Here is a 15,351-nt window from a genome sequence, read left to right on the forward strand (position 1 = left end):
GTGCAACAATGAATGAATGGAAATCCAAAATCTCTGTAAATGTTCATTGAAATTAATAAAAAAACAACCAAAAAAACAGTTGAGTGAATTAACTCAAGGCAGTTCTCCAGGTACAAATGAGTCCATCCATTCCTAATGTGTCAAATATATACAGATCCTATTTATATTTACATGAGTCCCTAAAAACCTTTTCAATCCTTCAAAATCTTTATGTATAGCAAACAAAGGTGACTGTAATGAAGAATTTGTCAGCCTTTGGACATGAACTTTATGTTCAGTAGAAGATTAGCAAAAGAGACAAGGACTTGAGGAGATGAACTGACACAGTCCACCTATGACTATGATTATGACTGTGGCAATGGGTCCAAAACCAACAAGTGACTCTAAAGTCCCAGCTCTGTCCACTTCCAACATGCTGCCTCCTCCTTATCAGGGTTCTCCCTGATCAGACGTAAAACAGTAAGGCACAGGATCTCTCACACACCAAGCAGCAGGCTAAGAACTCAAGAAAAGCAAGCTCTTTGGATCAACAACTTTTGGAAAGGGAATAAAAAGGATATATGGACAATAATTACACCAGAGAAATGAGACAAAGAGGGTGATTAATTGGAGAGAGTGAGTCTTCTTTCCTTTTCAGGCAGCATGTAACTGCTTGGCCTTGGCCTTGACTCCTGGATTACCCACTTATGTAACAACTCTGAGAAGTTGACCACATCACTAAAACCTTGTCAATTTCAGCCTTTTTTTACACCACTCCACAACTTTCCCCCTCCTGCTAGAAACCACTCTTACGCCACACAGGACTGCAGTGAGGAAAATAGTTAACATTATCAGTGGTGACAGTGGTAACTCCACCTATAACAAAACAAAATGCTGTGTAATTTTGCATCACAATCATTGGCATGCTTGACTGGATCGGAACACTCTGTTCTCAATGGCTAATTTTCAGCAGTAGATCATGCGGCCTTTTTGTCTTAGTCCTCATGTAGAAGTTCCACTGAAACCTGTCCACCATGAGTGATTCTGGTAGTATCTGAAAAACTTGTGCCATAGCTTCCAGCATTATAGCAATATGCAAGTCACAACACAACAAACTGACAGATGAGTAAAAGAAGTTAGGTGCTTTAAAAAGGCTAATTTTATTTCAGGAGCTAAGATCTCTGGTGGTCTAGTGACAAGAAGCTGCTCTATAATCCCAAAGGTCTGAGGCCAGCAGCTGTTCTGTGGGAGGATGGACTGCCTCCAAAAACCCACTGGAAGGTCAGCTATGGGTTGGTCCCAACTCTATGGTATAAAAAACAACAACAAGATGAAATATCCTATGAACCTTTTACTGTGCTTCACATTTTAGTTATTTCATAATCATGATTATTTTTACTATTGTGGTAAGAAGCTTCAGCGCAATCACAAGGGCATGTGGTTCGAATTCACCAGCTGCTCCTCAGAAGGACTGGAGATCTCCTTCCATGTGATAAACTGCCTCTGAAAATCTGCTGGAAAGTCAGCTATGGGTAGGTGCCAACTTGATGGTATTCAACAACATCATTACCATCAGACTAGTTAAGCTGAATGTTAATTTCCATGAGATAAACGCTAGCAATCTTAAGGAAACTCTTGCTTGATTTATTCCCCAGGGTTCTGAAGTGGTCAGTCCCTAAAAAATAAAACAGTATAATTCCCCCACACTCCCACCCCAGGACAGAGCTTGTATATTAATCCAGGAGAGGGAATGTGTAAAATGCATTCCTGTTTCTGGTCTCTGAAAATCCTTCCAATGTCCAAGGTACAATGAATTCACATGGGAACAGCCACTGCTCATTTTCCAAGATCATGATGTTGTATGTCCAACAATAATAATCATAATGTCAAACACTTGCCACTAAAATATCAAATGAACCCACAGTGTAAAGAAAAACCCACAATGCAAAGAAAGCACAAACAACTGAACTCACAGCAATAATGTTGAAGAAGTCATCGTCCCCCAGCGTATCCAAGATAGATGATACTGTTTGCTTTGCAATAGTCAGACGGAGCCCCTTCATGCTGCCACTGACGTCCACTAAAATGACCACATCTTTTGGAGAAGTGGCTGCCTGGATGTACCTAAGTCAAGAGAAAATAAAGTAAAATTGAATCCTAAGGTTCCTTCAAGTTTTCTTTTAAATAAAATAACCAAGATGGTGACAGTTACCTACCATTTTCGGTTCCTGCAGTCAAAAGCAATGACTCCATTCTCATCTGGTTCCCATTTAATCCCTAGAATAAAAATGGGATTATCAGAAACCTGGACAGTTTATAGCATCTCAAGGCCACTTAGCTTTGATGATTGAGTATGTATATACATAAAAACATACATACATATACACATATACATGCACACATATATATATATACATACATACATACATACATACATACATACATACATATACCAAAACCAACACTAGTGCTCTTCATGTGCTCTACCATCAGTTCTGGGATGGTCAGTTAGGGCCACGGCCCAAGAAGCAAGTGGTACAACCTAAACTCTACATTCTTGCTAAAGAGAGGAGATATTTGCTGTGTCCATTCAGATGATGTGACTCCCACCACTTTCTTCAGTTGAAGATGCTCAAGATCAATGCCTACTGTACAATAAATTATTGGAACAATGGTCTTCGTCCATAAGCCTCTGGGAAGAAGGCTGGTTCCAGCCCTGGAGCTGGGTAATACTGATCAGAAGTAGAAGGTATATAATGCATGTTTCCATCTCAGACACACAGGTCTGTCTATTCTTAAAGAATTTTGACTTTGCTTTCTACACAGAAATGAAATCAAAATTACTCTATGTATGCTACATAATAAAGTTTTAATTCCAGCTCCTGAAGCCTGTGGAGTTATCCTGGTATGTAAAATTCTCCACTTTAAAAATGAGTATTTAAGAATAAAATTTAATTTAAAGCAAGCCGTTTGCTGCTTTAGAATAGAAAACTACCATTTCCAACCATCAATAATCCTCAGGGACATAGGATTGGAAAGGAATCTTTTAGAGATATAAATAAATAAATAAAAACAGAAAGACTATTTTAACAAAAGATTATCTTGGCTCCAATTGTGGCATTGAGATTCTCCTTTTCAATAAACAATGGCCAGCTTTCTTGACCAAGCTGTGCTGGGAACAGACATGTGTTTAAGATAACAACCTAGATCATTACAAAGAATATCCTGAGACGGCAGTTTACAGCCCAAACAGTTGTTTTATTCTATCCTCCTTGCAACATCCTCTAATTCTCCCCACCGTTTTGTATTGACATTTCCCAGTTGCAAATGTGCCTAATTTAAAGAGTTACTTCTAAGAAGTCAGACAGCAAAAAGATTAGAAATCGCTGCCAGTTGAAGATCAATATACTTAATGCAAATAAAACATCACCAGCATTGTACCGTAAGGAACAAGCAGGCAATGCATATTGGTTTTTTAAAATGGCGCAATGCTTTACACAAAGCCAAGTGGAGTTCTAATGGCACAGTCTTGACATCTAGTGCAATTACATCCCCACTAAGGCCAGGCAGCATTCCAATTTCACAAAAGGAGTAGTAGTTTGAACCAAAAAGAAAGGTAATTTTTAAAACTTTAAAAAAAAAAAGAATGTATTTTATTCATGGCAAAGGTTCAACAGCTATTTCTTGAACTGTAATGAGTGTTCCTGGAACATAACCATGCCAACATATATTGTATATAAGCCACATCCTAGGAGAAATCACCTTGCATTAGAGTTGTGATGGAATTAGAGAATAATTCATTCTTCCCTTAATCCTGCTACATCTATTTGATTTATCAGATCATTAAAAACCATTATAGAGCTCCTATAGTACATAAATGCATTTTTTGAGAATATAATTCAATCCATAGCAGGCTTACAATCTAAACTTTAAATATGCTTCTTCTAGTATAGCTTTAAGTATGAAGTAACAGATTTAAAATGAAAATGTCTCCTTCTAACATGAATAGTAGGTAAATTCGGCTTAAAAAATGTCTTATGAGAAGTTGGCTATGTAAATGCTCACAAAAGTTCCTTCTTTAAGTCACATATCACCTCGTATCACAAAATCTTGGGAAACTATGCACCATGACAAGGACATGCTATGACAATAAGGAAATGTATTTCTCTATGATCATTTTTTATTTGGGCGGCCATACACAACTGGTCAAGAATGAGAACCCAAATATAAATCACCTCTCTGTTGTTACTGTTATGTTCTTACAGTTAAGGTTGCTCAGACTCATTATAGAACAACACTGCGCCTCTCTGGTAGCAGAGTACTCTGCATAGCAAAGGGACCCCCATTTACTCATCCACACTCATTCAAATGCAAAGCATTCTTCTGGTGAAGTATTTCAGAATGTGTCTGCCAGCCAGAAGATCTTTGGTGTAATCCCACCAGGGGCTCTGCAAAGGAAAGTTGAGGCAGTTTGCTTCCAGAAACATTTCCAACCTTAGAGACTATATGGACAGTTCTACTCTGTCCTCTGTCGTGCTGGCCTGCTGTGGACCAGAAATGACCCCATGGCGAGGTGTTCCGTTTTTATTCAAAAGCCCACAACAAAGATAGCATGATGCCTTCTTGGGTCCCTAGGTAGACCAGCAAGCCCAACATGCTCTAGTTTAAGTCACATCTGAATTTAATTGGATCTGCTCTCTGTTGATTCTATCAAAGCAGACTGCAAGTTGGTTACACTGGAACTTTAATAATCCCGTGTTTATTATCATGTTTTCTTTAACAGGATGCTTATTGTTTAAATTTCTGCTAGCTCGAGGAGGAGCTGTGCACGCCTTGCTGAACACTGCTCTTGGGAAACACTGACTAATCTGGCAGAGCAGCCGCCTCTGAGGCAAGTCTCTGGGGACAGATGCTGAGTGCAGGGCAAACGGCTCCTCAAGGCAAGGCTGGCAGCCTCTTGGGCTGCAGAGTGGGGAGACATCAGGTGCCTAGTCTTACTTAATGAAAACATAAAAGACTCTACTTAATTGCTCCAAGATTATGCAGGGTGGTTTTTTTCCCCCAGCTTTTAGGTTGAGCTTGTTAATTTCTACAGCTGTGATGTTGGCACAATTGCAGCCCCGAGTCCTGTTTTCACAACTTGTAAGCAAAATTAAAATTTCCCTTTTTAATTAAAATTCAAACCAAGCCAGAATTAAAATCCTATTGCAAAGCAGAGGCCTGGGAAGGCCCCAGAAGGAACACCTGTTCCAGCGGCATGCTGGACAAGAAAACAAATGTGTCTACTTGGGGTGCTTCTGCTAAGGGGGGCATTATAGAGGAGTTACTGCCATGAGCAGTTTGGAAGCTATTTTGGCCTCTTTTCCAAAGTGGACAAGCTCGAGAGTGGGGAAATGCAAGTTCACATTTTCGATTTCTCATATATCTTTTTTAAATTTTATATTCGCTTGCATACAAAATTCACATACACTGGGTTTTATGCCATTTTACATGTTTTTGTTCAGCCTTTCATTCGGCACAAGTATGACTTGCTCTGTTGCTGTCAAATTAGAACTGACACACAGCTGACCCGCCAGTAGGTTTTCAGAGGTTACAGGCTTGTTGAGGAGATTGGCTCTCTTTTTTCCATGGAGCAGCTGGTGAATCTGAGCTGCCTGCCTTTGGGTTGGCAGAGTCAACCCCTTACTTACTAGTTACAGAGTAACTAGATCACCAGAGCTCCCTGATAAGAATATTAGTAGCATTGATAGTAACAGTACTAAACTCTTGTTCATAAGAACAAATATAGTACATGTCATATGCAATTCTTTTCTCTAAGCCATGCCTCTGAATTTCTCTATTAAACTGATGCTGAAACTATACACAAGTAGAGAGAAAAATGGTTCAGTGATCATTGGCAACTTGATGAAGACTGGGAGTGTGATGTATGTCACAGTTAACCAATGTTGCCGTAACAAAAATATCAGGGGATTAGGGTTGTGATAGGATTAGAAACACGTTGCATTCTACCTTTAATCCTCTGACAACCATTTGGTTTATTATGATCATTACATTTCCACATTAAATCATTATGTACATGTATGCTAGAGGGACAGAATTCAGTCCATGATTAAGGGGTTGTTCTGGTACCACAGTGGCATCTGTCCTGTGCCCTGGCAAAAGACTTGACTATACTGTTTTATTTGGCCCTAAAGACAGGGAGGAAAATGTTAATTATGAAGCAGAAAGAACAATATTACAAGACAAAGGGAAAGCTCTGGTGACCCAGTATTAAGGAACCGCACTTCCAACCTGACGGCATGTGGTTTGAATCCACTAGCTGCTCCAAAGAAGAAAAATGAGCAGTCTCGTTCTGTGTGATTTACTACCTCTGAAAACTTACTAGTCAGCTATGTGGGTGGGCAGGGGTTGGTGGACTCAAGGTACATACACAGCATAAGACAATCTGAATAACAATGTCAACACAGGGGTGCTTACCTGGGTATTGCCTAAAAAAGCCCTTTGCACTCCCAAAGTACTGCCATATGAGAGAAGGGTCACGGTCAAAGTTATCCACAAAAACTTTATTTAGGGATTCAGACCAATAAACCCCATTGACAATTGCTGGATCTGCAAGAGAGAAAAAAAGGGGGGAAAGAGTATTACAAACCAAGTCAGATAACACCTTGCTGGTTGCATCTCAAGTAGCTGGTGAAGGTCAGTGGGTGGTCCATCTTGTAGGAGATAAACTAAAGAAGAAAGTTAGAACACTTAAAATGCTTAGCTTGTGGAATTCCAGACCTCAGGGCTTCCCAACCCTGCCTGATCCAAGTCACCCAGGTGTCTCTGCTGAAACCTCTTTGTTTAAAAAGAACTTCCCTTGATTTGTAAAGCTCAGTCCTGCATACACTACAAGCTTTTGAGAAAGAAAAAGGAAAATTTCTTGGCATACTCTTCAAGAAAACACTGCATGGTTCAAAATCAGGAAAGGAGTGTGTTAGGCATGCATCCTGTCTCCATACCTTTTCAACCTATATGCAGAACAAATCAATCAGGAGGCTGGGCTTTATGAGCATGTATGCGACATCAGGGTTGGAGGGAGATTCACCAACAACCTACATTATGCAGATGACACAATCTTGCTTGGTGAAACTGAGGAGGACCTGAAGCACTTGCTGCACAAAGTTAAGGACTGTAGTCTTCAATATGAATTGAAGCTCAACATCAAGAAGAAGACAAAGATTTTCACCACTGGGCCAACTGGCAGCACCATGATGGAGAAGAGATTGAAATTGTCAACAATCACAGCTTGTTCGGTGCCACAATCAACCCTCTTGGCACCAGCAGCCAGGAAATCCAAAAACATTGCACTGGAAAAATCTGTTATCAGAGACCTCTCTAAAGAACTGATAAGCAACAATATCAGTCTATAGACTAAGGTGTCCCTGACCCAGGCCATGGTCTTTTCAATTATTTGCTATGCATCAGAAAGCTGGACAATGACTAAGAATAACAGAAGAAGTAATGCCTTTGAGTTGTGGTGCTGGAGAAGAGTCTTGAACATCCAATGGAAAGCCGAGAAAACCAACAGGTTTGTCTTGGAGAGGATGAAACCAAGTTTCACCTTGAAGGCTAAGATTTTGAAGGTCCGTCTCAAATACATTCAGCAAGTGGCCATGAGAGACTGGTCATTTGAGAACATCACACCCAGACGGGTAGAGAGACAGTGCAGGAGAGGAAGATGCTGGATGAGATGGATTGATACAGTAACAGTGATAATGGGGGGAAGTGTGCTGGAGTCAGTGAGACTGGCTCAGGACAGGGCAGGCTGCAAAGCTCTTATGAGTTTCAGGTGACTCGACAGCACATAACAACAACAACTCTTCCTTATAACCATTCATGTACCAGTTTGTCATACTGTTGTGGCTTGTGCCAGGAGAGCTACGCCATTAATATTTCAAATACCATCAAGGTCACTCAGAATAGACATGCTTCGGCACGGCTTCCACTCTAAGGCAGACTAGGGACAAAGGCCTGGTGAACTACCTTGGGAAACCAGTCTATAAAAACTCTGAAGAGCAAAAGAAAATGTCTAATACAGTGTTAAAAGAGGAATTTTCTATTTCATAAGGCATTCAAAATACAGTGGCCGCAACAACGAATTTGAGCATTCCTTGCCACAAAAGCGACTTAAAATGAACCCACACAGATGTAAATACAACACTAATAATACTGACAAGTCCATGATTCTGGCCTCCTCCATCAATGGACTCGCTTAGCTCAGCATATATAAAACAAAACAAACTTTGCCACAATTAGAGGCAAAAATTTCGTTTCACAATCTTATTGTCTCAACATCTAAGAGTCAAACAAATCCCATGTAGGGAATTCCTATCCCGCCCCCCCTTGACTACGGCTTCTTTGAGTTAGAGAAGGGCTGCCTGTGCCTTCTTCTGGTGGTCCCAGATTTAAGACTGGGCCCTAAGGACCATGAACATCTCCACAGACACAGAAGGCAACGCAGTGACCGAAGGAGCATGTGACTTCCTTCAACTGGACCCCAAATATTGCTCCAAAATGATGTGTCAACAAGAGAAGAGGCTTCCATCTCCCAGCGAACGAGGGGAAGCACAATCACTAACACACACAGTTGAACTGAAATGGGAGCCAGTTATACACCTTGACATGAGTTAGTATTTCAACTTACACTTGGCTGACTTGTAAAATATCATAGTCTTGATTTCACGAACTTGCTTTAGAAAGCACTTTTAATTGGGGGCAAAGGGGTGGGGGAAGAAACAACTTAAATTCCTTTTCAATATTTTCACTGTAACACTCTGAACAGCAATTGAAGGAAAGTGGCAATGTTATAAAAGGGGAACATCATCTAATTATTTGGGTTGTTGCTGTTTGGTGCCATTGGGTCGAGTACAACTCATAGCAACCCTACGAACAAAAGACCTGAACCTTGTTCTACCCTGTGTCATCCTCATCCTTCCTGACACACCATATCTACATAAGGACACCGAATTCTCGGTTTTCTGTACTTCCCGCCCTAGTGTCTGAGACAAAGCAACCCAGGGGTTCAGTACTATAAATACCACACTATGTCTTTAAGACCCCAGTCCCTGCAGAGGCCCCCAGGAAGAAGCTCCCTCTGGGGTAGCTAAGGAGGACTATTTTTTTTGGTTTTGGTTTTTTTTTGAGGAGGACTGCTTTATTACAGTCAGTCCTGCAAAAGGTGGCCTCCTCCGCAGTAAGAGGCTTATCCTTTCCCTTATTTGTATTTTGTTTCAACATCTATTTAAAAGCTCCCTTTGCTTCACTTAGAGCTTTTCAAGAGTATTAGATTAATCTGAACTTTGGCTTCTACCTCTACTTCTAATCTTCTTAGAGGTTTAACACACTGTATTAGTGTCCTAGGGGCTACCAGAACAAATTTTCAAAACTTGGGTGGCTTAAAGGTACAGGAATCTCTTTTCCTGCAGTGCTAGAGGCCTGAAGTCCAAAGTCAAGTTGTCAGCAGGGCCCGTCCCTTCTAGAAGCTCTGATGGATGTATCTCCCATGCCATTCTTCCAGCTCCTAGCAGGAGCCAATAGTTCTTGGTGTTCCTTGCCTTGTGACAGAAATCATTCCACTCTCTTTCTCCTGAATACCTCTGCATCATTTCTCCTTTCTCCTTCAAGGAAATGAGTCATGGATTTAGGGCTCAGCCTAAATGCAAGACAATCTCAACTTAAGGTCCCTAACTAATTATTCTTATAACAAATAAGGTTCCATCCATATGTATAGAGAGTTACAATTTGATCGTATTTTCTTGAGGCCACCGTTCAGCCAATAATAAGGACTCTTAATCATCCTATATGACAAGCTCTTCTTTCAAGGTTTGTGTATTTTCTTTTTAAGGTCTGAGTTTAACAAGTACAGGCTTTTACCTAGCAAAGGCTCTTTATAGGTTGTCTCCCTTCTTTTTGAGACTAATTAACAATTTCCATGTCTGCATTCTGTTAATATTATGAGCTCAGTATTCTTCCTGGGTTCTGTCAATGGGTCTTGCCTCTAATACATTAAATTGAATTTAAAATTTCCTTAGTATCAGTGCCCAGCATTCTCTGCTCAGCAAATATCTATTCCATATCAGCTTATTATTCCTCTTGATCTGTATTAAGTATACTAATAACAGTCTTGCTTCCAGCATCCCTTACCTTCTGGAGAGATTAAATTATCTCCAATGCCAATCAAGAATTTTTCAGATGCTCGGGTTTTAGGAAAACAAACTACTAGCAGATGTTTGGAGAGTAAGAATGTCACATCACTTTTGTGATAAATTTGTACTTTGTATGTGAAAAGCATCTCACACATCTCTGATCTGTCCTTGGAAAAGAACTTAAAGTGCAACCACAAATCACTTTTGCTGTTTTCTTTTATCTTTGCTTAAATAATTGCTCTCCCCTGGGCTCTGCCCTCAGATTGGCATTCTGCTATAAGAAGTCATCTTGTGTGACAGATGGCTAACACTGTCTCCACAACTCTCCATTTACACGCACAGAGAGAGACAGAGACAGAGAGCAAGAGAGAGAGAGAGAGAGAGAGCAAGAGAGAGACACTGATATATTTAAAATGTATGAGCATTCTACAGCAACAGTGGTTAAGTTTAACAGGACTGCAAGCAATAAATGTTGAAGAAGATATGGCAAGATAGGGACTCTTACATTGTTGTTGGGATTGTAAAATGGTACAACCTCTCTGGAAGGCAGTTTGGTGCTTCCTCAAAAAGCTGACCATAGAAATTCCATATGACCCAGCTACTAGACTACTTGGAATACACCCTTAGAAAATGAGAACTGAGGCACAAACAGAGACGTGTACACCAAAGTTCATAGCAGCGTTTTTCATCATTGCAAAAATATGGAAACAGCCCAGAATGGATTGAGAAATTATGGTACATTCACACAATGAAATACTATGAAGCACACAGGAGCAATGATTTTGTAAGTTGCTACTTAACTTGGGCAGGACTGGAGAGCATTATGGTGAGTGAACTAACTCAGTCCCATGAAGGCAAATACTGTATAAAACCATTCTCGTAGAATGAGTATGAGGCTCCAAGGGGGGAGGGTGGAAGCAGAGGGGTAGGGCGGAGGGGTGGTGGTTCAACACTGGGTTGTACAATTGATGGGGCAGTGGTGGTGAAGGAAATGGGAATGATTGATGTGAAAAACAGTGTATTCAAACTTTGTAAATAAACTAGTATAAAAAAGGGGGAACGCAGGCAGCCCCTAGATTTTGTCCATTATGGGTTTTTTCACTATAATTTTTCTTCCATCTTATTTTTTTAAATTTTTTATTTTAATTGTGGTTTTAATAAAAGTTCACAGAAAAGTTGAAAACCATAAAAAACAGAAGAAATATATGTGCAGCTTTGACTGAGGTAGCCCCTCTTATCATCCTTTTTGGTGCATTTTCCTCAGTCCTGCCTGAGGTGATCAGCCACCCTGGGCTCAAGCAAATTAGAGACGCAAAGCCCTTGGCCCAGAAATTACACAGACCAACTGCTGCATGCAGCCACCTGTCAGTTTACTGTACCGTGGTGGTTTGCATGTTGCTTTCATTCAGAAGTTATATCATGATATTTCAAATAACAAAAGGCTCATCCATAAGGAACTGGTTTCACATAAGTTTCCAGACTAAGATGGAAAAGGAATAAAGTTGATCCACTTCTGAAAATTAACCAATGAAAACTCTAGAGATCAAAGCAACTACTGTCTGATATAATGCTGGAAACGCAGCTTCCTAGATCAAAATGCACTAAAAAATAACATAGTAGCCACAATAACAGAATTTACCATATTAATAAAAATAGAGCTCTGGTGAGGAGCTAACCCAAAAGCCAGGCCTCTTTAGTGGTTCAAATCTACCGCTATAAACAATGGTGGTCTATTTCCTATCATGCAAGTTACAGACTCAGAAACCCATGGAGAATCAGCTGAGTCAGTTCTGACTCAATGAAAATGAGGGGGCAACCATAGTAATTAATGAATCATGAAGATCATTTTATCTTTTTTGTATGTAGGGTCACCAGAGTTAGTCAACCCAATGGCAACTAAAAAGAGCAATGCCCCTAAATATATCAATAGCTATTTACTCCAAGAATTGGCAAATTAACAATTCCCAATTTCCATTTCTGCCTCTGCATCTAAGTTGCTAGTCAACCCATAAGGACTGTACAAGACCATGATTGTACAAATAGATAAGAAATAAGACGTGTATGACGATCCAGTGGGGGTAGGGGAAAGGGTAAGAGCCAAGGAGTGAGGATAGGCAGGGAGGTGATCAGAAGGTCGCAGAATTTGATGGGAGAGGGAGAGATGGGTAAAGGAAATTGGAAAGATCTGGTGTGAAAATCAATGTATATACACTTCATAAGTAAACCAGTATAAAAGAAAAATTTTATTTAAAAAACCAAAAAGTTGCTAGTCAATACTTTACCTGCACAACTAATGGTCTAGGCTGAGGCTCTGATGGAGGAGTCTTGGGCTGGCCATCTGGCTTCATACTAGTTAGCTAATGGCTTATGACTCCATTCCATTAAATTTGGCATTTTCTATCACAAAATATGGGTGCTTTTGTTGAGACTCTTGGGGATATTTATCGAACTATTTGTATCCAAAAACTATTGGTTGAGAGAAAGAACAAGTTCAGAAGCTGCAAGGTTATTGAGCATGACTTTTGTAGAGAACAAACTTGTTGCCCTGAACAGAACTGAAAGAAAGATCTCAGGCTTTCCTAAAGTCTTTGAAGTTGTGCGTGTCCTAGGTATGAAATTACCCTGGCCACACATGGAGCCCCGGAGACTTACAAGGAGGCTTACTACGCACTACATGTTGGACCAGATTCAAGGGGAGAATAACGGGGTAGTTTCCATGTCTCTGATTTCAGCTAAGTAAATGACAGCCGATGCATTCATTCTAAATAGATCACAGATTAAGTAATGAATAGTTGTGAGGCTAATTATCAAGTACTTATATCTACTGGAAAACAACCCTTAAAATGTGTTGAGTAACGGAATATTGCCAAACAGTCTCCCTCCCTCTAACTTGGTGAGAAGCTTGACGTTAAATGCAGGTTGCTTTTCACAAACTGCAAGCCAATTTGCTGGCAGTACAGAAACAAAGATTCAGGAGGGCCCAATGCAGAACCACTCCGGATGTAGTTGCAAGACAAAATTAATTATAAAACACACTGACTGCTTTGGCAAATCTCAGAGGCTGTTCTAGATCCATTCTCTGCAGTCTCTGTATGCCAGGCATCAATCCCAAAAAGATCTTATGTCAAACATTTCACTTTATATCCTTAAATACTCGTATTCTTCTCTTCCCCTGCACCTCACATTCATTCCTTATGTTCCTGACTATTAACAAGAGTTGTAAATATACTGGAGATGATGATGATGGCACAGGATAGTGCAGGGTACAGTGCCGCTCCTAGTGTCACTATGGGACATGGCCAACTAAACAACAACAACAACAAAGCACAGGGTAGACCCAGCACACGGTTCTAAGACCTTTATAGCCATGGACTGCTCAATCTTTCTCCCATGGAGTAGCTGGTCAGTTCTAATCACCCACCTCTTGGTCAGCATCCAAGTGCTTAACCACTGAACCACCAGGAGTCCTCCAGAGTAGCTAAACCATAGGAGAATTAACTGAAGAAAGGGCTAGCATACTTGTTAGTCTTTTTTAAAAAAATAAAAATAAATTACCTGTTCTTTTTGGAAGCAGGAGTGGCATCCACTTCCTAAATAAAATTCCTCTGGAAACTTTATATGAACTTTGATAGATGTCGATAGTTATAGAGGGGATTCAGGCCTTTTATTTACAGGGTCGCTGTGAGTTGTGCTCAACTTGAAGGCGATCAACAACAACACCTGTCCCTTTAGCAAATGGCCAAATCCAAGCCATTAATGAGAAAAATCAAGTGATTACAACAGAGCAGTGTTTCTCCGCAAGCAACTGGATGGTCACAGATTTGCCAGCTTACGAGACTTTCTCTCTTACGACAGACCCGAGGAAGCACATCCCTCCACATTATCCTTCCACCGGCTCACTAATAAAAGTGCACCATTGAGTAGCATGAAGGAACGGCAATGAGAAGAAAAAGGAAACCTAGACCATCCGCCCTGGGTGGTGGAAATCATCCACGAAAGGACAAGGTCCTCGTGCTGGGCTCTCTTGTGTGCCCTACAGAGCCAGGAGCCCCCCACTCCTATTCCTCTACAGCTTCTGGGAGGTCCAGGCTACGTCTGAAGAGGAAGGAAACCAAGGCGGAGAGATAGGACGACCACACCTTGAGCCAGGAAGCTGCTCTTTTACAGCTCCCTCTCCCAAGGTGGCCGCGCTTGCAGAAGCTCTGTGGAGGGAAAGAGGTGAGCTGAGAGTCACTTTGACCTGGTATTTGACTGAAGGCCTAATGAAAACAAGTTTACAATTAAGGAACCCCACTCAGTCAACAAGCATTGAAAACACAATGAGGGTTATTTGAAGAGTCCCAAGCAGCAAAGTGCATACATACTGGGCTGCTAACAAAGAGGTCAACAAATGGAATCTACCAGATGCTCCACAGGAAAAAGACAATCTCCTTCTCAATAATCTACAGGCTCAGTAACTGAAGTGGCAGTGGGTGAATCATGCAAAGGAGCCCTGCCCTGGTGGCACAAGGGTCAAAGTGTTCAGTCACTAACCAAAGAGGGCAGGGGTTCAAGCCCACTCACCACTCCATAGGTAAAACAAATGGCAGTCTGTTTCTGTCCAGATGTAGCCTTGGAAATCCAATAGGGCAGACCTTCTCTATCCTGAGGGGTCACTATGAATTGCCACCAATTGGCAGCAACCGCTTTGGGTTTTGGTTTGAAAGCAGTCCACAAGCTCATCTTTGAACCATTATTCTGGAGGTTCTGTCCACCCAGGGAGATGCCTGGGAAGAAAGTTCCAATGATTTGGTGTCAACATGTCAGTCACTGAAAACCCAATGGAACATCGTTTTACTCTGTCACACATGGGGGCTTGCTCTGAGACACAATCAATTCTGCAACTGGTTTTGTTTCTTTTTTTCTGGTATCTGAAGTCTGGGCCTATGCTCGACAAGGGTCACGTAAAAAACACAACTGTGGAGTGAACTGATTCTACGGCATGCCACATGCAATAGAGACCACCACCCAGTGAGGGAGTATATGGCTGTCACCATTGTGTAAGAATACATTCACTCAGACCATCTCCTCTCATTTTAACCTTTCAGGAGAGAGAGAGAGAAATTCAAACATTCCTCCCTTCCATCTTCCGGGCAGACCTGGCTCACAGTAAAATATGGTTTTGTGAGCCTGCCATCTGGGCTGA

General features: G+C 41.0%; 1 protein-coding gene across 1 annotated transcript in view; it reads right to left on the reverse strand.

The window, feature by feature from the left end:
- Positions 1–15,351, reverse strand: part of CACNA2D3 (calcium channel, voltage-dependent, alpha 2/delta subunit 3) — a 1,138,585-nt gene that overhangs the window by 628,459 nt on the left and 494,775 nt on the right. Inside the window, exons 6-8 of the mRNA XM_006892223.1 lie at positions 6,457–6,588; positions 2,196–2,256; positions 1,953–2,103 (exon numbers count right to left, since the gene is read on the reverse strand). Of these exons, the coding sequence (XP_006892285.1) occupies positions 1,953–2,103; positions 2,196–2,256; positions 6,457–6,588 (344 nt within the window). The remainder of the gene's footprint in view (positions 1–1,952; positions 2,104–2,195; positions 2,257–6,456; positions 6,589–15,351) is intronic.

Source organism: Elephantulus edwardii, unplaced genomic scaffold, assembly GCF_000299155.1.
Source record: "Elephantulus edwardii isolate Elephantulus edwardi_28Jun2011 unplaced genomic scaffold, EleEdw1.0 scaffold00113, whole genome shotgun sequence".
Classification (NCBI taxonomy): Eukaryota; Metazoa; Chordata; class Mammalia; order Macroscelidea; family Macroscelididae; genus Elephantulus; species Elephantulus edwardii.